General features: G+C 42.2%; 1 protein-coding gene across 1 annotated transcript in view; it reads right to left on the bottom strand.

The window, feature by feature from the left end:
* Nucleotides 1–5429: 5429 nt before the first annotated feature.
* TRABD2A (TraB domain containing 2A) overlaps nt 5430–24259 on the bottom strand; it is a 79662-nt gene continuing 60832 nt past the window's right edge. The window contains exons 5-7 of the mRNA XM_066338608.1: nt 16909–16999; nt 9662–9913; nt 5430–6157 (exon numbers count right to left, since the gene is read on the bottom strand). Of these exons, the coding sequence (XP_066194705.1) occupies nt 5977–6157; nt 9662–9913; nt 16909–16999 (524 nt within the window). The 3' untranslated portion in view covers nt 5430–5976. The remainder of the gene's footprint in view (nt 6158–9661; nt 9914–16908; nt 17000–24259) is intronic.

The following is a 24259-nucleotide window of genomic DNA, read 5'->3' as shown; positions in this document are numbered from 1 at the left end:
GATAGAAAACAGTGAGGATGTACTGGAGGATCAGTAACAACCCTGCCACATCTACTTACAGGGTGCATATTTCCACCCTGGGTAGCACTGCTTCATACAGAAGTAACAAAGCAAAACAAAACCAAACAAGCACAAACAACAATGACAAACACAACCCCTCCCCCCAACCCCTCAAAAATCTCGACCCAAAAGAAAAGCAACAACAAAACCAAACCAAAACAACAACAAAAAAAGAAGGAAATTTTAAGAAGGCAGGTTAGAGTTTCCTTTCAAATCACCAGACAGGAATAGCCAGATATGAACAATGATGAGAAGAATAAGAAGACATAACCACTACTTAAAGTAAGGCAGAAATATTTGTACTGCTGACTGAAATAATTCTGAAATAGGAAGCCTATAGCTATGCACCTGAGTTTTTCAAAAGCCTCAAGCCCCTTTCCTTTTGCACGATGAGTGTCAGTTTCTGAAGTACATGGGCAACATCTAGTGTTAGCTGCGGTGTACTGCATATTCTGGCTTCTCCGTGAATGGCTGAACATCTGGATTATGGACTACGCAAGAGTTTCTTTGAAAACTGTTGGTCAAGGCAGGAGGATGTATCCCAGACTTCAGTCAGGCATTACCACAAAAGGCACACATCATGTATTTGCTTCTCTTTTCTCAATGCCTGACTACTCTAAGTGGTCAATTCTGTTGGCGTCCATTTAAAACTTACTTTAAAAACCAGTTTGGAACCTTATGAAAGCGGGTTAAAGGTACAGTATCAATTCAGAAATGGTGTGTTTTAGACGAAAAAGTTTCTAATCCATATGAGTATCCCTCTATCTGCTCTGGGAGTCATCCAGCAACCAAGCTTCCAGCAAACTACAGATTGTTCACAAGCTACGAGTAAGCTAAAAAAATCGAAGATGCTTTAATTTGCGTCCACTGGGCTCAGTGCAAGAGGCTGGTGGCTACTACTGCATCATGAGGTCAGACAAGCAATTAGATCCAGGTGTCATGCTAGACCTCTTAACTGCATCACCTGCAGTTTTTCTTTCCATGCTGGACTTTCAAAGACAGGAATACAATTATGTTTCTTGGTTTTAGCAACATAGAGCTGGTTTCAGCAAAGGAAGCTTTAGGTACAAATAAAGACAAACATGACAAACAACAGATAAGAGAGATGATGCTAAGGATTAAAAGTTTCTAGTTATTAATTGATGGATGATTGAAAGAAACTCGCAGGCCCAGCTTTGGAGACGGCCACCTTCATAACTGATAAGAAAGGGGAGAAAAAGAGGATTGTGAGGGTTTGAAATATTCAGGGGCAGAGGTACAGTGATTAAGAAAAATTTGCACAAGAATGTTTAGTGAAAGGGTGTTGGGGAGAAACAAGGAAAGGGAATAGACAGAACATGATACAAAAGGGACTGGTCTGCTGGTCAGTACACTTGTCTGAACACACCCCGTACCTGATCAGTGAAGTTGGTCCTAACCTCTTTATTAAATCTTTCCTTAAATATAGGGGGTGGTGGTCTTTGTCACCATGAAAAGAACAGTGGGCATCCTGAAAAACAGTAACTGTGAGGGAGAACAAAGCAGGTGATGGGCCCCGCTCCAGCTGCTAGCATGAGACCTCAAGTCACAGGCACATGTGCATGGCACCATTTGCCAGGGGCAGAAGAGGGTCTGTATCTTCTGCCAACCCATGGTGGGCAGGTGTGGGGTGTGCCTCACTGACAAACCTCAAGTTGCACCTGTCAGCAAGTAGAAGGCGCTGGGTGTGATCAGAGGTACCAAATAGGCAGAGGAGCAGTGCTGGTAACAGACTGGACCAGTGATCATATGGGACCTGTGGGATCAGTGTGTGAGTTCTGGATATCTTAACTGTATGAAATCGTGAGTAGGGGACTGTGAAGCATGCAAAAGGATTCAGGGTTACGGTGGGAGTGGTGGATAGACAGAGGGGTGGGCCATGCCATTACGAGCTGATTGTGTGCAGCAAGGCAGAGGCACTACAGGGACCTCTAATGCATTATGTTTTTCCATACACAGAACAAACATAAACACTCCAGTTGTACAGCACAGTTACTCTGTGTAAAAAAAAAAAAAAAAAAAAAAAAAAAAAAAAAAAAAAAAAAAATTAGAACTGACACATTAAGAAATGCAGTTGCCAAACTGCAAACATAAACAGCTTTTAAAACAAATCTGAGTTTTAATGAAATTCAGGTGGAAGAAATTCCATGTAAAGCCAGAACACATTACTAGAGGAAACAGACTACACTGAACAGATAAATTCAATAAAGAACTGGGTATCTAAAGAATATTCAGCTTATTTTTAGCAGTTGCGACTGAAATTTTGGAAAGGGTTTTTTTGTCAATTTTCAGGCTGTAAACCAATCTCAGTACTTCATCATTGACATCATAATTCTTGGGCAATTTATTGGGTTTTTATTTACAGTGGTACACCTAAACACTTCATGGATTACCAGTTTCCATTCCTGATGATTAGGGGATGAACTGTTGAGACAGTATTTGCCAGCTCTTCTGTAAACTGCCCTACTTGCCTAATAGCCTTTATAGCTACTCAGTTCTTGGGCAAAAAACAAAACAAAACAAAACAAAACAAAACAAAATCAAACAAAAAAAATCAGAATTCTGAAACACAAATTATTGATTTTCATCAAATTTGAATCTTAACATGGAAAATAACTCCAACATTATAGCTTTATCTCCCAAACAGATAATGGACAAGTATACACACAATCATAAATAAACAAAAATGCAGCGAATACTGCTGAGTATAGTACTTTCAGAGTGTGTAAGCTTTCACACATCCTTTGGCAAAATAGGAAAGCATCCTAGGCAATGTTTGGTGGTTTCTATTGCAAAGACTCCATATTTCTTGTATCGCTGTTAATACAAACAAACTTCCCCAGAGTGACACTGGTCCCGAGTCACCTTCTAGAGAGTAAGTTCCTTTGCCAACCAGTACTTTGATTACTATATTCTGGTTCCATAGTAGCAGTGCCAGCTAACAATACTGCAAAAAATCCAAGCAGCACTGTGTGGTGTTTAGGAAGCTGCCACTCGTGTTCAGCCGGTGTACATGCATGTCCCACAGGAGTCCAGGTATGGGATATCTACACAGCAGTGAAGTTCCTCAGCATGGTTGGGGCATTTGCCCACATTCAGGTCAAGGAAAACAAGAAAGTGCTCAGAGATATTAAGTCCACAAGACAGAGAGAGTGGTGCTGTACTGGTGTTACACATCTTTTTGCCTTCCATTCCAGGGAAAGAGACTGATATTCAAGATTCTTGTGGCTTGTAGCATTTATGCTCCAGTAGTTTTAATGGCCTTTGTCCATTTTATCCACTTAGGTGTGATTTTATATGCTTGAAGCTATATTGGCAAATAATTATCCCGTTTTCTGCAACAAGTCCAGCACAAAACTTCCTGTGCCTTCCACATACAACTGAGATCCAAACCCACCAATTGGAAGGTATCAGAGAACAGTTTTGCCTGCTACCAAGCTCTGGGATGAGCCAAGTGAGCTTACACTTATAACATTCCACTACATTAAAATCAGACATGTGAAGTGCATTTCCTGGGATGACCTAAAAAGCCAGGTGGAAAATTACAAGAATATAATGAATGTCTGCAGGCAGATGCATATCTACTGCAATGCAACTTGAAAAGACTTGGAAGTGCAATCTTATTTTATTCTAGCGTTAATCTGAACATAATCAAAATACCTGTTACTACCATTTCTTTAAAAAGGCCACCTCCATGGAGAGAATGTCTCCCTAGCCAACTTTTCAGAGCGGGTTAAGAGGCCACCAGGAGGAGCTCTGGTTAGAAATCCTCTCTAGCAGAGCGCTGCGAACGTCTGAGTCAACATTTCTATCTCAGAGCTACCTTTGAGCAAAAAGGCAGAAGCTCTGCTCCATTTTTTCTTGGGACTCCAGAAGCAGTTCCTCCACTGGGTGCCCACGTGTAGAAATCTGGTCCTCTGACTTCCTGCTGGTACTACTCAGCTGCTGCTGGGTGCAGGGAGCATAAAGGACAATCTGCAATTGGTCTGGAAGGAAAAGTGAAGGAGTAGAACCACTAGTGTGGTGACATTTGTGGTGGCCAGATGTGCTGGTCAATAGGCAAGTAGGTATGTGAGGATGACGCGACACCAGAACAGGTTGTTCAGAGAGCCTGTACCCGGCCCATCCCTGGAAGTGTTCAAGGAGGGACTTTGAGCAACCTGGTGTAGTGGAAGGTTGTTGCTGTCCTGACCCACAGCAATGGGGTTCGAATTAGATAAACTGTTAAGCCCCCTTCCAAACCAAACTAAACCAATGATCCTATGTGCCTAGTTTGTCAGGCTTGCAGTAGATTTTTTTTTTAAAGTGACCTACACTTCATACAATCTGCTCTCTTCTGGTCACATTCAGGTCAAGGAAAACAAGCTCCAGCTCCACCAGGTCTATGATCAGTAAAAGATCAACCAGAGAGTGAGAGAAGAGGGAGAACAGATCATCAGCCTGGCTGCTGTGAAAGGCAAGGAAGCCAGAATGCATTCAGGTACTCAAAGTCTTGCAGAATTATGTGTAAGAGGGAATATACAAGATGCTGTTGTCTTCTACTCTAGCCCAGATACATTTCTCTCCTCACAATGCTGCTGCTAACAGTGACACTTAGCCTCCCCTTTCTCTGTTTTCCTCAGCAAACAGAGGTTCAGGTTCAGCCCTCCGGGAAAGTAGACTGAAATTTGAGATCAAGAGATTAAAAGCCTGTTAGGAAACCTGGAACCTTTGTTATTCCTCCTCTAATGTGCTATAGGAGGCTATGAAAAAAACCTACTTTTTACAGGCAATAGAAGCACTGAAGTATGTGTAAAGGCATAGGAAAGGAAACTTAAAGGTTTGTTGCCTCTTTCGAGCAAGTGACTACTATGTTTCCAAGTTACTGAGCTCAACACACTGGCTCTAAGTTCATCCATGAGTGAAACATAGGAGATTTTCCCAGGCAATGAAACCCCTGCTACAAGATGGGGGTGAAATATTGCTCACAAATATGGTTAATTGTGATCACAAGAGGATCACAATTTGTTGTCTACAAATACAGAAATACCTCACCACTTCCAAGTTTCTTTACATTCAACAGTTGACAACACATCTACTTCACACAGATAGCAAAGGATTTAAAGCAATTTGGAAAGTCTGAGAAATTAACTCAGTAGAAAACTTGAAAGGATTTTCTAGAATTAAGTCTTGTTTGTGCAAATCACCTCTTGAGAAATTTTTTGGAAGACTCTAACGTTATGATTTGTGAAGTTTCCACTGATTTTTTTTTCCCCCTTAAATGTACATTAGTTTGAACTTATGAGACTTGCCTGCCCACTAGAGGTTCAGGGGGGCACATCTTAAATACCACCAAACAGACAGCAGAAGCATTCAGTTCACAAGTCTTCACTGTTTTATTCTATTGTAGGTGTTGTCATGAACCTTTGTCTGTAATCTGGAGCCCTAACAAGCAAAATTTAAAGCATTACCAGTAGAGACATACAGTAAATACCAACTCTCTTTCCCAGCTGTGCTCCTATGATCAAAATATTCCATTCCAATAAACAAGTCAAAGGTGTGTAAATCTTTTAGCAAGGCACTGAAGGTGAAAAAACTGTACTTTAGATGGGCTCAAACAGCTAAACAACAGCTATGTTATAGTGGCATTACAATCTCCCCAAAGTATTATGGGATAATATGAAATCATTCTTCTGCAAGAGAAGGATAAATAACACTTTCATTAAAATATCTTCTCCTGTATTGGGCAGGTCAAACCAGAACAGAGTTAATGATCTGGACTCAGGAAAAGGAGGCAATTTAAGAACACTCCAAAGAACAGGTGTCCCACTCATAGTCTTCCATTTCTTCTTTTACATAAGTTTCTTTTTTATTATTATTTTTAAGGCAAGAGTCTTGCAGCTTGGGTCCTCCTGCATTTCAGTGAAGCATTATCTTATGCAAAGTCAAAGTCAGTAGTGGAGGGAGGAGAGGATGGGAAAGCTGGTGAGCAGCGCTGGTGCCTGCGGGAGTGTGACTGGACCGTCCGTGTCCCCGGGGCTGGGGGTCCACCGTGATGTAGCCATTAATGATGCGGATCCGGGGAGGAGGATCAGTAGCACTGCAAGGCAAGAGAAGAACATCAGTCCTTACCCAGCCCAAACCACCCAACAGCCACAGAGCAGGAGGTGGTCAGCATCTGTGATCCACTGTCAGCTTTCTGAGTCCATGCAAGTGGTCCCTTGTACAAGTTATACACTGACCAAAACGCTGTGCCTCCTAAATGGCAGTGCTGTCTTATCCCTTCTTCACACATGTGGACAGTTCCCACACCAGCTTACAAGGACGAGGCGCTACCCAGTCAGACTATGAGCTAGACTTGAGGGGAGACAGCAAAGAGACTGAGGAGGGTGATGACAGCACCAAAATACCTGCCCTGTCTCAAGCCTACTCAGCCTGTCCATTGCTTCCACACAGTCAATCCATAGTCCAAGATGACCATACTCCTAGACACTGTCAGTTAAGCACAAAATAGATAAGAACAAAACAAGTGCTGTTGTAGAGGAGTGTCACTGCAAGGGCACTTGAGCATAGCTGGAGTGAGGCATCTGTTTTCTGAGTACATCTTCCTCAGCCATGCTTCATGTCCCTTAGCATGGACCCACCTTATTTATATACTGCATCATGTCTTCCACACGTCAGGAATTACAAAGATTTACACGATGTACTTTAAGCAGAGGAAAAATGGCTTCCAGAAGAAACGCATCCTAGATCACCACATTCCAGAGTATCTCCCAGCAGTAGAGATACTCTGACATCATGATGAACAAGAACTGAATTGGAGCACACATGAGCTGAGCTCCCACAATGGCAATACATGATGGAGGAGAGAAATTCATATGCTCCTGGCTGCTAAGGCCAACTGACCTGCACTGGGGGAAATAACACACCACAGCAGGTCAAGAGTCACAAGGGTCAAATACTACACAGGATGCTGTTCTCTTCTGCAATGGACTGAAAGCAATACTTGACATCACAGCTGTGTGACTGACATAGCCCCCAGGACCGCATGGTGCTGTGTAGGACCTGAAGACAAATTTTTACAAAACTAAAAGGAAGTCTACCTGACAAATAGAAAAATCGAGTCATTTCTTCTGCACCCAATCCTCAACTGCTCTGCACCATTCTTGCTTTATTTCAGTCCACTAAGTAAAAATACTTTGGGAAATTGATGGCAATTACTATCCTTTTTAAAAACACTTTACTCTTCCTTACCCAAAGGGCTCTCCAGAAGATCTGAACAAAAGCCAGAGAGAAGCCAGCTGGCAGCATATCAAGGAAATGTAGCCAGCAGCTGATGCATATAGGGGCACGAACCAAGGCCATTCTGACAAGCCCACTACAACACTATTAAATCACTTGAGCTGCACCTTTCACATTTTCAGGCTCACAGAAGGAATCACAGAATTATGTAGGTTGTAAAAGACCTTCAAGGTCATCAAGTCCGTCTGTAAATCTGAAAGCTGTGAATGCCCCATTTGTAGAAGCCCCACAGCTTTACCTGTGTATGCACACCCTGAGGAATGTTTAGAGCAAGGAAGGAGACTCCCAGTCAGACATGCCCTGCACAGGCGAGCTGGAGCCGAGGTGCTGGATTTTCCTGGGAAAAGATGGGCCGCGAGGTGGGGCTGTCAGCCCAGCCCAGCAGACAACCCGGGCTTTACAAGAAGCCCAGCGCCTGGGAGGGGCTCCTGCCTGAGGGAGAGCTGCCTTGCCTCGGCACTATAGGCAAGCAATCCCCCACAGACATCGTTTGTCTTTCCCTGCACGGCGGTGCAACATCTCCATTTCCAACAGTTTAAGCTCTCCTCCGCTGCTAAGGAGTGGCCCCTACAAAGCATTTGTCACCTAGAACCACTCACCTGGGGTGGGTTTCTAGCACAAAAGATGACTCAAGTAATAGGGAAATAAAGGAAACATACAAAGAAGGAAAGAAAAGCAGCATTTGCTGCTGCTGCCATATTTATGCAGCAGTTTCCTAGGCTGCCATAATTTGGTTTGCTTTTGGCTCACTAACATCTGGCAGTACTTGAAATCTAGTATGCAGCCCTAATGTGCCTTCAACTTGGTCACAGTAGCACATCTTCCCATCTTCCCTCTTCTTCTGAAGGCTTGATACCTGTGCACTTGCAGTATCTCAGAGTCACTGCCCATTGACTTCCTGCGCTTTGTGGGAGCAATGGCATATGAAGCACTGAACATGGCACTATGGATGCAGGGTGAGAGATTAAGACATACATTCCTTAGCATTTCAACTAAACAGACTATCAATAGAAACTCCAAAAATCCATTCATAATCAGCTAGTATCAACTACATTAACAGAAAGTAAATGGTACACTAGGAGATAAAATCAAATGCAATCAGAATAGGATTTGTTATATTGGTGAATCTTGGACTGTATGTAGGTCTGTCAGAGGACATCTTACATGAGCACTTCTTTCCCTTTGTCTCCCAAATACCCAAATCTCCCAAATAAAGTTGAAGGAAGGAGCACAGAAGGGAATGTGGTCTAAAAAATCTGACAATGGCTGAATGCCTCAAACAGAACAGCTGCTGCAGTCACTTGTGGCCAGCCTGACCAGCGGTACAATTTGGATCCAAGGACCTGATGGGAAAGACATAGGAGAAACCTGCTACACTCAGTAACCTGGGTAGCAGAAAGAAGTATTCCTCAGAGAGAAAAAAAAAATCCAGATAATGTACAGGCTCTATTTCAAGAACTGTCAGACTTTTCTCCATCACTGCAGCCTTTTCTCTATCACTGGTTATTTATAGTATCAGAAAAATTTAATGCCTTCAACCTGAGTATGGCAGAGATACAGACACACGAAGTACAAAAGAAAGCAGATTTGGGCATGTGTGCTATCTCACGAGAGGGAAACATTAAGGTACACATTCAGCCTCAGGCCCAAGAATAGCTAGTGAGAGAGAAATTGGCTGCTTCCCCCCATCCCCCTTGCCCTCCACCAGTTTGTTCTAGTTCTTCCAAGTAAGTAAGCTTTTCTGGATGAAAAGAAAGAGATGTTCATGAATGAAAAATGCCCCCTAAGACACAAATTTTTCACATAAACTCTGCCATCCATTACACTGTCATTTTTTCAGGCTGAAAGAATACAGAGACTGAAAATACTGCATGAATATTGCCCAAGTGCAAGGAGAACGTGCGCCAGGAATGCTAATTCTTCATATGCAGCAGCTTTTGCATAATGGTCAAAGGCTTTGATCTATACCATCTACCACTGGACACAGCCTTCCATGAAAGAGAAGACTACCATATGCTCACAATCCCTCAAACCCAAATGCAGAATCATCTTGCACTTGTTTTATGCTTAGTTTTCCACAAATCTAACTATGCAAAGAAAAACGATAAAGTTTTTTTTTACCATTAAAAGCACAAGAAACCTTGTGCAAATGCTTCAGAAAGAATCACATCAGAGGAGAAGGTCAGATCCTGTCCACAGGATATATCTACCCCTGCAGAAGTTTGAGGGTCTGTATTAAACCATCTAAGTTAAAGTCCAGTTTGCATGACAAGCCATCCTCCCCTCCCCAGCCATTAGCTACCTTTCTCCAAGGCGAACCCAGAGGTCATTAAATTGTCGAAGTCTTTGCTTCTTCTGCTGCTTTTTCTTCTTCTTTTTGTACTTCCTGTCAACCTTCATGAGCACATCAGTGCTGTCAGGGAATAATAGGTGAGGCAGGAACTCTTCCTCCTCCTCTTCCTTCTCCTTCTGGGGGTGCAGTGGGAGTTCATGGGACATGACATAGGGACTGTGTGATGATGAAAAGGCTAACAAGGCTTTGGGAGATTTTTGGCTGGAAGAAAGAGAGAACACAGATAACATTTAAAAGGGCCTTGAAGCAAAATCCTGTAAGAGATAGTATCAAGGCACATACATATAATATAGATGTTTCTCCCTGGATGCTCATTTCTCTGCCTTGTATGCTTGCTCCCTTTTCCTTTAGTCAGTATTGACTTAGTGATCAAAATAGTGCTCTTTAGCAAAAAAAAAAAAAAAAAAAAAAATCTTTGAAAAAGAGGCAGTCTGTATCAAAGGAAAAAATGTAGTCTGGATAAAGGTGGAGTACCTCTTGGTATTAAGCCTGCATATCTACAAAGAGACAAAATGGAATCACTTCTAAGTCAGAATCAAACCACACTCCTCTAGTCTAATGTGCTGCAGAACACAGACCAGATTATTCTTTTCAACATTCCTGCCTAGAGCAAACTCACATGGGAGACAAGGGGAAGGGGCAAGCAGAACAACTAAAGCACACTGGCTGATGAAACCAGCTCTGGATCAGTAACTCTCACTGGTGGAGGAGGTAAGAAACAAGCCAGCCCACAGACTGTGGTCATGGCTACAGAAACACAGCTTGAAAATTATCACCTTTGAAGGGAAAGGCTTAGTACATCATTAGCAGTAAGCTGATTGCATGCTGGACCCAGAGAAGGCTGGAGTTCTCAATGACCCAACAACAAGTGTTACAGCCAAGCCACCTAAGTCAGGAAACGCAAATGGGAGTATGAAGACCCTAAGTACAATGTAGGAGAGAATCAAGTTCAAGACTATCTAAGGAGTCTGAATGTACACAAGTGCATGTGACCTGATGAGATCCATCTGTGGGTTCTAAGGGAGCTGGCAGATAGGTTGCTAAGCTACTATCAATCATTTTTAAAAACTTGTGGCACCCAGGTGAAATTCCCAACACCTGGAAAAAGGGAAATATAACCTTAATTTTTAAAAAGGAGAAAGTAAAAGTCTCACCTCTGTGTCAGGCAAGATCATGGAGCAGATTCTCCTGAAAACCATGCTAAAACAAACATGGAGAAAAGAGGTGATTTGTAACAGCCATTATGGTTTTACCAAGGGCAAACAATTCCTGTTAAATTTGATTATCTTCTCTGATGGGGCTGAGCATTGATGGATGTCGCAGAGCAGCTGCTATCATCTGCCTGGACATAGGCATAGCATTTTACACTGTCCCACATTACATCCTTGTCTCCAAACTAGATAGACATAGATTTGATGGATGGATTGCTTGGTGGATAAAGAACAGGCTGGATGGCCACACACAAACAATTGTGGTCAACAGCTCCTTGTCCACATGAAGACCAGTGCTGAATGGTGTCCCTCAAGGGTCAGTACTGGCACTGTCACTGTTCAAGATCTTTGTCAGTGACATGTACAGTGGGATCAAGGGCACTCTCAGCAAGTTGGCCACCAACACCCAGCTCTGTGGAGCAGTCGACACGCTGGAGGGAAGGCCCCTCTGCCCATCCAGAGGGGCCTGGACAAGCTGGAGCTTATGCAAACCCCATGAAGTTCAACGAGGCCAAGTGCAAGGTCCTGCACCTGGGTTGTGGCAATCCCAGACACAACTACAGGTAGAGTGGAAAACTGACTGACAGCAGCCCTGAGGAGGACTTGGGGGTGATGAAAAACTTAACGTGGCCCAGCCATGTGCACTCACAGCCCTGAAAGGCAATGGGATCCTGGGCTACATCCAAAACAGCGTGGGCAGCAGGGGAGGGAGGGGATTCTATCCCTCTGCTCTGCTCTGGCAAGACCCCACCTGGAACCCTGTACCGAGGTCTGGAGTCCTCAGAATAAGAAGGATATGGAACTGTTGGACCAAGTCCAGAGGAGGCCACAACATTAGTAAGAGTAAAGGAAAACCTCTCCTGTGAAGACAGACTAAGAAAGCTAGGTCTCCTCACTCTGGAGAGGAGAAGGCTGTATGGAAAACTCATAGCAACTTCCCAGTATCTGAAGGGTCCTACAGGGAAGCTGGAGAGGGACGCTTTGTCAGGAATTGTAGTGACAGGAGTAACAGATATAAACTAAAGAAGGGATGAATTTAGGCCAGGTATTGGGAAGAAATTCTTTACTGTGAGGATGGTGAAATACTGGAAGAAGGAAGGTTGTGGCACTCCAACCCTGTCACTTCTCAAAGCCAGGCTGCATAAGACCTTGAACAAGCTGGCCTAGTGGGAGGTGGCCCTGCCCATGGCAGGGGGATTAGGACTAGATGATCTTTGAAGTCCTTTCCAAACCCTTAATGTTATATGATTCCATGATTAAGGAATCCTTTGGGCCATCTAGTCTGCATCAACTGAAAACAGATTAGTTTCGGCACCACTAAGTTCACTCTCTTCTCATTTTCATTTTGATGAAGGCAGATGGTACAAAGCAGCAAATGCACAGCCTTTACACAGCATCGCATCACAGGACATGTCTGACACATAACAGACCACAGCCCAACACATCATTGTGGCTTTAGCTTCTGGTGTTGATCTTCAAAAGGTTTTAATGCCATTCTGCCGCTCAGCAGAGCATGAAATGGTGGTCTTAGTGGGTTTTACGGACAAGTATGAAGGTCTACATGAAGGGGAGGAAACTGAGAAATTGCATCTCTCTCACAAGCAGAGCTGAGCTTTGCACACATTTATAGCAAGTAACAAGGGAATGGGATTCAGGCATTAGTTAGCCTTCCAGCTGCCCAGATCCTGTATTAGGCTGGCAGCATTATTGGGAATTTCAAAGGAGCCCCAGCAAGTGAGGTATGTCACTGAGATTATGTACATGTACAAACTGTCCTACAAGACAAATCTTGGAAACCTAAAGTTGAGCTCCCAGGAAAAGCTCTTAGGGCTATGACTACTCAGCTTCCTGTGAAGGTGACTAATTTAAAAAAATGATAGTCAGCTCCAACCTGATTACTGAAACTCTGTTTCTTTATTCTTAGAACAAGCAACATCTCATTTATACTCTAAGGCAGGCAGTCTGCAGTGTCCTCTTCACTCATGGCTTTGCTGGCCCATATTTCTCATTGTTTGGAACAATTTTCCCTCTTCACTTGTTTATGAGAATCTTGGACAAACCACAAACTCAAACCACTCTGTGTATAAACAGAACCTAGCAGGAATATCTGACTGATATTTATGGCTATTTCATAAAGAGAAGAGATGCAACAATCATCTGTAACGAAAGTGCAGATTGGCTTGGACTGAAATTCAGAAAAGTAACAGAAAACCACAGACTACCAAGCAGAAACCTGCCTTCAATCAATGAAACTTTCCCAGAACCATTTTCCTTTTTCAGCTTCCAAGGGCGTGAAAAAGAGGTGGTCTGGAAGGAGACATATTCCAGCACAGGTGCAGTTTTCAAGCTAGCCCATGACTGTATGCACATCTATTTGACAGCAAATAGAGAGGAATTCCTGGACAAGGAGAAAGGAAGTTGTGGACTAGAACATCAAGAGAGTAGATGAAACACAAAGATATGTCTTATTTGCTGCAAGGAAAATCAGAGTGATCACATGTTCAAGTTTATATGAGAGAGTCTGCAGCAGAATGGACCCTGGGTTATCAACCTCATTCAAAATCATTGTGGTGTCACACTCTGTCACACTTTATCATCTCTGAACTGTCATGATCCTTCAGCTCTCCTCCTCAGCTGCTTCACATCACCCACTCTTTAACTCCACCTTACAGAGTGATGATCCCTCATTAGCTCTCTCCAGTGACCTGATTTAATCTGTGTAAAGGACTACTGCCTATGATTTCATTTTTCACCATTTCTCTTCACTGTTTTTGTTCCTTAATTAAGTCACAAAATGGGCAGAACCCTGCCCCTGTAGATTCCATGCTGCCTACAGCCTTCCCTACTGAACCCATGGCCATATCATGCTGGAGCTCAGCACTGCTGCAGGTAGATCACCTGCGTCCTGCACAGCCAGACATTTATTCTGACAGATGTGGCCTCAGACACATCCAAATACCAAACCTCCTTTGCAATGCTTCCTGCAGGCAATTCTCCTAGAGATCACTTGAAAAGGAACAGAGATTCAAAAGTCCATCCTTCTTCCCCCCACAGGGAATTCCTTCTCCAGTCACAGCAGCTAAGGGAGAGTCAGCAAGCATCTTAATAATGGCTGGATTGTGTTCAATATTTTACAATATGGAACTACATCCTAAAATCAGGAACAACAGTTACAGACCAAAGTGAGTCAGTAGGGGCTTGACTGAACTTCTGGTACTATTTATAAGCTGCCCTTTGCAATACTGCCTGCTTGGAGCACCTCTTTTGCCTTCCCTGCCTGGGAGACACCAGGGAGAAAGAATCTTTCTGTCTCCAGCTAGGGGCATCCATCACATTTGCTCTGCAGATGGAAAGGACACCTCAGGCAGCCCTGCCTGCTAGAGGGAAAAGAACATAACTATCCATTGGTTCCTACACATTTATAGGAACATACCTCACAAGGGACTTTTTGTTTAGCCAGAGCACAGGATACAGCAGACTGTGCTGCTACAGCAGAACGTCATGTTGCAGGAAAAGGAGATGACTACAGACTTGCTCCTTCTTGTATTTTTGAACCTCTCAACTAATACACCTACTTTGGCTGACACCAGAGCAGTTTTATTCATTTAAAATCTTTGTCTCAGTCAAACCTCTTGCATTTTTATCTTGTCTCAATTATGAGCAGTGAAATAGTCCACAGGTACTGAGTTGACTGTGTGCAACACTATGTAGGACAATACCTGGATACAGTTCAACATTTATGCGATCAGCACTGGATTTACTGTCACAGGCTGCTCTACTATTTGCTCCTAGAACAAGCCCAGGACAGCAATTAAGTGAAATCTTCCTTCCAAGCTCTAGAACTCTGACACACTCTTGCCACAGGTCCTTTCCCTCACCTTAGAAACTCTTTTCCTTTGCACTCACATTTTTTTCTTAAAATGTATTTCCTATTTTTTAATCTCTTTCCAAGTCATCCAGAAATGTTAACAGTGAAGTGCCATCTTCTTACTCAGGTTTAGTATCAAGACTCCAGGAAAGATACTCTGTCCAATAGTCCCTATAAGAGGTTCAAGATGCAACGGATGCCAAACTGAGGGCTTTCAAGTCACAAGAGGCTGCACAATGAACTCCCATGATGTAGTTATGGAACTGGATGCCCAGGTACTCTAAGTAACCTTGATACCAACCTTCCTGATAACTAAAAATCTATCCCTCCATTTTTCAGTTTTCTGCCCTCGTGTATTCTCAAGAATCTATTAAGCTATCTTTCTTTAGGCTTTAAGAAGCTGCTGGAGTTGTTTTTAGGAATATCTAAGCTAAAAACAGAACCAAGCTAACAACATGAAAATATCAGTGCAGGCTGGTTTGGTTTGGGTTTTTTTTTTTATCATCCCTGTAAACATGGGTACACTGTGTACTTACTTTCTGGCACAACTCAAAGTGTTACAGAATCATTAAGTCTTGTGCTTAAGCACAGGTGCTTCTCTTTGTCAGACTACCTGTCCACTGGTAGAAACAGGGTCAGGGGCTGGCATTCATATAATCATGGGCTAAGTCTTGGAAGTCAGGTTTTTTCAGTGCACGTAGAGTTAATGATGTACGTCCATGTTAAGAATCATTGCAGAAACACAATGTGCCAAAATTTCAATCTCATGTTTTCAGACAACAGCAAAGGTGGTATAAAGAGAAAGATGAAGCAGAGTATGAGAGAAACAGCTGTTACTAATTTGCATCACACCTGTAGAGCCCTTGGCACAGAGCAAGACTCAACACTGAGCCCTCTGCACAAATCCTATCGAAAGGTGATAGTCCTGCCTGAGAGTCCCATATCAGAAATATGGGGGAGGAGGGACAGAGATGTAAGCAAGGACACTGTGCCATGCACAGAAGATAAAAGGGAAACAGTACCATAATTGGGACTAATTTCCAGTTTTCTACTTTGTGTTTTTTTAGCAGTGAAGAGCAAGTGTATCTGACAGCTACATGTTTAGCAAGAGTCTGGAGAAGGGGAAAGCAAAGACTGCAGACCCTAAGCTGGTGGCAAGAATTCCAGGAAGAGCTGAGTCAAAGCACAAGTAATTCTCAGTAGAGAGTGGAGGAGGAGATTATCTGGCATTCTGTAGTTACTGAAACCAAGGAGGTGGATAAAAGCATCCAGTGAGAGATAAAAAGAGGCAGGAAGGGTATATCCCAAAGGACAGCTGCAGGATGAACCAGAACAACAAGCACCTTGGCTTAAAAATGCAGAAGAAAGCAGGGGACATGAGAGCAATCAGTCATAGAGACAGCTTGCAAAGACTCTGGGCTATCAGATTCCAAGCTGGGAGAAAGCAAACAGAAAGAATAAAATATAGCAGTATAAAAGAAGAGGATTATTAAGAGGCAGGGCAGTCAAACACATAAAAGTGAGGAAAAAGAAACCTAGAAGCCTGTGTGGTACAAGACATCTTCCAGATCTGATGAACCAAGTATGCGTACTCTGTGGCTGTTCACTTAAGAGTTAAAAATTAACAAGGGTGGAAATTTTATTAACAACAACAGGAACAACAAAGAAACAAAACAAAACAACCTCTCAAACAAACAAAAAACCTCCTCAAACAAAACCAACAAAAAACGCCACCAAACCCAAAACCACAATAAAAAACCACCACAAAACCAATCCCAACAACAAACCAAAAAACCAAATACCCCCAATCCCAACAACAAAACCCAAAAAAAAAAACCAAAAACAACAAAAAAAAAACCACACAAAACAAAACAAAACAAAACAAAACAAAAAACCAACACCACACACACAAAAAAAAAAAGAAACCTCAAAGCAAAACTAAATAAAATCCCCTTTCCAAACTCATGGAAAAGAAAAGCAAGCTGTTAGGAAGGAGAAAAAAAAAAAGCCTAGCTCACTCTTGGTTATAACTTAGTTCCAGCTGCCATTCCTACTTCATAATTGTTTACAAACCTACCCCCCAATGGCTGCTCAGCTAAGGTAAAAGCATGCATTACTTGTTGATGGCTTGTCCAGCTGGAGTGTGTTCTACCTCGTACCCTTCTCTCCTCAAAACATCAATCACTGTGTTGTTGCCCATGAAGTGACCTGCAGTTAAAAGAAAAATGACATCAGAACTCACCAACCACATTGAAAGAGGGAGAAGAACAACAAAATCCTTTCTCATCACAGGAGGTGTGCCACACTCATGGCAGGCAGGGCTTTACCACTCCCTATCAACATGGAAACACAGGATCTAAAATGAGTGATTGCTGAACTTTCCCACGGTCACTTCAATTACTGCATTCTGCCTTTCTAAAATGCAGATATGATGGCAATTACTCTGGTCTCACATGTTGCTGCATAATGGGCTGCCCAAGGAGGTGGTGGAGTCACCATCCCTGGAAGTGTTTAAGGAAAGACTGAATGCATCACTTAGCACCACAGTCTAGCTGGCATGGTGGTGATTGGTCAAAGATTGGACTTTATAATATCAGAGGTCTTTTTCAACCTAACTGACTCTGTGATAATCAGGCCATTGCCTGATAGAGGGAACAAGAGATGAAGTTCAGACACCACTGTTCAAGAGCAGCAGTGAGTCTACCACTGGTGCTGATGCAAAGAAGGTCAGAATCCAGCCACATTTTAACAAACTCTAGCATCATAAAGACACAGAGCTGTTGCTCAATGTCACTAAAGATTTTTAAATTATTAAGAATCATCCAACTGCAAAGAACAGAAAATCACTCTGAAAGCAAATGATTCAGATCAACCTCTTTCATTTCTCATTAGATGCCACTGGGGCCAGAAACTTAACCTCAACCATGTTGATAAAAAGATTTTGTTTTAGAAAGACTTAGACAGTTCTGTCCTATTTCTGCAATTTACACCTCCACTCCATTCTCAGACAGATGTGGTAGCTGGTAAGATTGTATTTTGGCATAATAGTAAATAAGTGATTACTCAAACGCTGCAGGAGCTTTCCTGACTGGATGTTCTACTCACAGAATGTCTTCCACCATCACTCTAACATATCATCAGACCAGGCTGCTAAGAAGCACAAGAAAAAGAGAGCAAAGAGAGAACAAAGGCCTTGCACACTCTGTCACAGATCCAGCTTTCACAAAATATTTCTTCGTTTAACAGCCCACATAAATTAAAATTTGCCTTTGGCAAATTACTCATTAGAGTGATCCTTTGATTCTGTAGATGTATACAGTGCTAAAACTGATAAATAATCCCAGAAGAACTGTTTTCTGATAATACTGTTCATAAATACATGGCAATAGAACCAACAGAATGATTCTAGTAACCAGGGAGAGCAAGAAGCTATAAAGATAATTCTAACAGTACTGAGAATATCAGAAGACTAAACATAAGGGATCATGACTTTACATTCCAAAAGGGGTTGAATGAATTGGAGCACAAAATTTCCAATTTCTTATACAACAACAGCAAAGTGCTAATGATGCACTAGCTTAAGTCATAAGTTAGATGGCACCACTTGAGCACAACATGGACTCCAGAGCCTAAGAGCATAAACCAATCTAGTTCAAATGAAACCTTTTAACTGAACACTACAATGCACACCCATTGGGTACCATATTTTCTCACACAATAATTGGATTTTGCCCCACCTCCTCAGATTAAATTTTGTCTTTAAAAGGAGTAAAGCTTATGTACCATTATGTTGACCTAACCTAACACTGTTGGTATCTGCTGCTTCCCGATGGCTCATCTCCAGGTACAGATAACTGAGAATTCCCTCATGTCAGCAAAAAAAGACCAGTTGCAGCAGGGAACAGGAATAACTGTAATAAAATATTGTAACTGAGTAAAATTAACTACTGTAAAACAAACACTAGGTATATAATACGCCAGGCCTAGTTTCTATCTCTCACCTTTAACACAGAGGAGATGTATGTGCAAAGGAAAGGGGAGAGGGATTCACTCCTCCTTCCCTACTTCCACACAGCAGAGGAAGGGGTGCTTCCAAAGGGTGATCCATTCCTTGCATATGACAGGGAGGTAAGATAACTTGGGCTTGTAGAGAAGTGCCTCTCAACTGACAAGGATAGGGGCAGTGTATATTCCAAGTTCAGATAAGTCATTCACCTCATGCAGGCAATGATGCATGAGCCAAATCCCATCTTCAGAAGTGAAAAGCAGTGCCAAGTCTCTGAAGTCATATTTTCCTAATCCAAATCTTTCAGGAGGAAAGGGACAAGGCATAAAGATAAGCAATCCATAGGGTAGTATATGGTCTTAAAATAATTTTCCTTGAGACAGTTTAAGAGCTTACAGTTACATGCATTTCAAGAGTGAGCTACTGAATAGCTGCTCATGCCACACCACTAAACATACTACTCCTCCATCTATCTTCAGTCATCCTTGCTCAGAGCAGTGATTTAGAGTGGAATGCAGGAAAACACTGCAGCATGGATGAATCCCATTTAAATTAGTCAACCTGCTTGAGTGATTTTCTGTAGCTGGGCTCTTTATTTTTAATTTAATTTAATGCAGTGATAAGAATGTATTTTTTAACACAGTTATCTGTACATACTTTCATAGAGTGCCTTTGCTCATTGTTGCCAAGGCAATGAGTTATGTCTGCATGTGAGAGAAAAATGATGCGCTAATATTGTGCAAAAGAGAACAGACCAAATGAATAAATATGTGTAAAACAGATGCATACAAATACAAACTGGCATGTGATATTAAATTGCTCACAAAACATGGTAAATCAGCAGCCAGTCAGGTTAGGTACATAAAAGGTTAGGTGATGCAGTATTCACTATCCAAAGGTGGGCCACTCACACTCCATCAGACAGAGCTTGTTTCTGAAATGAATAAAATGTAAGAGATTCCCATTTTTTGACACAGTCCATCATTTGTTAGGAAGGTTATGCTGTTTAAAATGTTATGCCAGTTGTAACCTGTCTGTTAAGAAAGCTATGCTGTTTGTACCAAAATTTGTACCCTCAAAACCTTATTCCAAGTTGTATACCCCTGTTAAAACCCCGGGTTCCCTCCCCTTCCGTCGGGCTAGGCTGCCGCCATTCCCCACCGGCTCCTCGAACTGCCGGCCCCGCCTAATAGGAAAATCCAAGGACTTCCATGGTGCACTGCTCCAAAACCAAAGTGCAGTTGCCAGCAAACGGACCCAAAAGCCACGACCCAGCACAAAATCCAAATAAAAGGGAGACACTACAACAACAAGAAGACCCTCAGCTACATAAGAACCGAATTCTGCTTCTGCTGCCTCGCCATGACCACAAAGAGACTGAGAAACAGCGACACCCCTAGACCACATGAGCCCAGTTGAGTTCCTGGGGATTCCCGCGAGGCCGGAACTCCCGATTCTGCTGGGAGAGCAGCAGATTCGACTGACACCTCATCCTCAGCGTCGGCCGGAACGAGAACAGCAATAAGAGCAAGAACGGCAACAAGAGCGGCAACGGCGCAGGCGACCCATCGAGTTCCCCCTTCAAAGAGCTGACTAATAAAGGCCTTTCAAAGGAGCAGGTCTCCTGGCCCATTTTTAACAGTTTCTGGCCCAGAGGATCTACAGGTTCAACTGACTGAAATGTGAAATTTAAAAAGGCAGAAGGGTGAAGGTTTGAGAAACAGGACCCCACCATGAGCCTCTCTGGAATCAAAACTTTTGACTAATTACTGGGTACTACCACAAAAAGCACTCAGTGGTGTAAGAGATTTCAGATTGCCAAAAACAATGGTAAGAAACACAGGAAAGATTCACTCTCCAAGGTTTAAGATCAAGCAGCTATTGCTGCAAGGGAGACTTAGATGATAAGTCACGTGACAAGGCACAGGCCTCTTTCACCTGTTTTCAATTTTTGCCTAACACACTTGAATGCTCCCCAAAAGAAAGGCCCTGGGCCCTGTCCCATCAGTAAGCCTGCTCTTTTCTTTCTGTACATAGCCCTGCATTATCCTCACACCACTAGGTGAAGAGATGTCTCCAAGAGGTCAATTTACTCTGGCAGGGGGCGGGGAGTCATGAATCTTTATTCTTCTGTGTTCAAGCTCAAAGAGAAACTAAGAAGCTGTTGTGCGGACCAGCTCAGCCATGCACTCTACTGGAGAGTAAATAAGACCCAGGCCTTTAATCTGCACTGAAAGGAGATGGCATGCAGGGACCACAACAGGCGATACGCTCAAAGAACAACGCAGTTTGACCAATGTGCACTTGCAAACTTGACAACGAATTGTGGGCTTCTGACCTTCCTCAGTAGCCATACCCAATCCTGCAGAACACAGGCTACTACTGCTGCCCTGAAACCTGTGTCCCCTTCTTGCATCTTTTCCTGTCAGCTCATTCAGAACTGCTTCTATAACCGCAACAGTTTAAGTAAGTTTTTATCTAGATGACTCTGTGTTTCAGCAGAGACTGTTGAACCCAAATTTAAGCCATTGTAAGTCTGAAATATTTCTGCATCTAGCAAAAGGAACTAGGAAATATTGCAAAACAAAGGATCTGTTTCTGTTACTAAATTTTAGTTTTTCACAGAAACTAAGTCTGCAAGATTCATGAAAACTATACTCCTCTCTGAATTTCAATAAAATCGACTATTCCAAGCAGATAAATAAAGTTCTTTAACCTCTTAGATTCATTTAAAAGGAAACACCCAAGTATACAAAATTCTGTGTTTTCTTTAGTAGAAAGATGGCACTTCCCATCTGCCCCAAAAGCATGTCAAGACCTAACCATTTACAAACATCCCAAGACAATGAATCACTGCACATACATGTAAAGACATCAAACTGTTTGTTAGGAAACCCGATCTTGACTGCTGACTTCAAGATGTTGTGGGAACAACTAAAGCAGAGAATTATAGCACTGCAATCACAAAACAGCACAGATTAGTCCAACCTCTGGGGAAATCATAAAGCTGGATATTTATTTGGACTGCAAGCACTCAAATGGACTTTTGGTGCCAGAGACTGTATGAGTCACTGAAATGAATACTTTCAAGAGAATTTTACAGGTATGGATCTTACAATTATTTAGAAACTTCCTGGAAATGCCTATGGCAATTATCATCTGCTTTCATTCTTCCTAACTTTGTCTTTAACATAAACACAGTCATACTTTTTAAGTACACACCAGGATGCAGAACTTGGAGTAATTTTAACCCAGCTAGTACAATTGTGGAGGTAAAAAGCTAGACAAAATATTTATTACATTCCAAAGCAAAAGAAGGAAAGCAGTTGATGTGATCAATTAAATTAAAAAATCAGTTTCCTTCATACACATGCTTTCTGCACACACTTCTCAAGAGGAAGAGATTGTTTCCAAGCATGGGTATGATGCACCCAGGTGTAGTGAGCTCACGCTTCACTTCTCCCAGAATCAGGAGGAGGAAATTTTGCACAGATACATTAGATAATCCAAACAACATATGGAAAACTGAGATCAGTCTTAAGTGGCTGGCATTCCAAATCTGCCATTTAAGTGTACCAAATGCAAAACATGTAATACTAAATCCAGTATGTTCCTGCTTCTCACAGTATTTCCAAGTCCAGAAAAGTCCAGGTTCCAGAACAGAAACCAAGGACAAAGGGCATGGTATTGTCACAAATTTCATACTGCAGAGAGAAGGAAATGACAAAGACTGAAGGGGATGAGGTGGCACCAGTGATGCTGTAAGTAACTTAAGGAATCCCTGAATTTACATTAGGTGTAAGAGTATAAGGATGTTGCATTAAAATACTTCTTACTTTGGGCTTGCACATCAAATCCCATAAAAACAGCCATCCTATACTCTCCTGTATTTTACAGACTGCAGACCTCCAAACAAAATCCTTCCTGTGATTATCTACAAGATGAAATATTAATGAAATATTACTCCATAAACTTTGAACCCAAGGTTTTATCCTACTGACACTATTGTAAGTGTTTATCCACAGAAACACGATTTCCTGGAAATCTTTTACTAGTACAAAACCTTAGTGGACCATATGTCACTACTCTCGAACCAAACAGGAAAAAATCTGGTGGGCATAACAGCAGAATAGTGGTGTTTTCTATGCCCAAGAGAGTACATTCCCTACACATGAAAAGACTTAAACAAAGTGCCTCAAACTTGAATTTACTCAGGAGGAAAAAATACAACCTTCCATTTCTTGAAAAGTGATGTGGTATGCTAATCAACTCACCTATGTAACTTCTCAAAGTAGTAGATGTTGCTGCACAACATGGGGAAAATGGTCTAATAAAATGGAAAATAAACATGTGGAGTTACAATTTGCATGAGCCAAAATGAAGACATTTTTCTTGTGAAAGATAAGAAGATATTCATCTACCTGTTTCTGTCAAAAATTAGGCCTCTTAAATGTAAGATGTAGGTATTTTTTATCCCCAAGGATTCCCATTTTTACCCCTGGGCAAAGTCAAACATCCTGACAATCTCCAAAAACTGAAGTTAGAAAAAGCTTTCTCAATGATTTTAAGACAGAATCTATGACTAAATCAACACAGAAGAAAAGTTTACATGCTCATATTGCTTGTTTTGTAAAAAATAAGAGAAACAGCTTACATTCAGGCAGCCTAAGCTACTGGGAATCCATTTACTGAGGGTTTTTCACTGGAAAGCCTTAGGTTATGAGACAAGAAGACATGTATTGAATGGTAGCAGCCAGCACTATGCTACCAGTAAGGGAAAGAATTACCAGTGTCATATTTGAGATACAGTAGGCAGAGCCACCTCTGCCACTGGGCCTGTTCCTAGTACACACCACTCCCTCCTTTCCAGCAAAAAAAAAAAAAGTTACTAAGGACTCGAAATTCCCCTAGCTCAAGACACACATTATATGATGAAAGTTCTCCTACTTCGCTGCCCAGTAAAGGCAGTAATGGGTAAACCCAGCACTGATAAGATGACTGTCAGCACCTGAGCAGAAACAGCACAACTTTTTGGCCTGGCTGATTTTGACAGCTGCACTAATATATTAGAACAGAGGTTACTGCCTCTAATGGAGAAATGCAAAGATTTCTCCATTTCAGTGTCAGAGATATCAGGAGTAGTGCCCTTCATGTGAACCCTAGGGCACTGGATGTGGGTCCTGCCTCCACACAACATTATCTTTCCCCTTCAGGGGTTTTTGTTCTAATAAACCCTGTCATTAGCATTCTGAAGACTCAAAGAGGCTACTAAGGAAAACAGTCTCAAAGCTGCTAGGTTGTATCTGGCATTCGCAGATTACAGAGGTACAGGCACACCTTCAGGCACTCAGCCTTTCCACCCACCCAAGGAAGTTAAAATGCTGCTGCATTCCAGAGACAGAAGCATGCAGGCAATCAGCAAACTCTTTCAGCCTAGGGAGAAGTTAGGTGGCCTCACAAGA

This window comes from Sylvia atricapilla, chromosome Z (assembly GCF_009819655.1).
Source record: "Sylvia atricapilla isolate bSylAtr1 chromosome Z, bSylAtr1.pri, whole genome shotgun sequence".
Taxonomy (NCBI): Eukaryota; Metazoa; Chordata; class Aves; order Passeriformes; family Sylviidae; genus Sylvia; species Sylvia atricapilla.
This window is presented reverse-complemented; position numbering and strand designations above follow the sequence as displayed.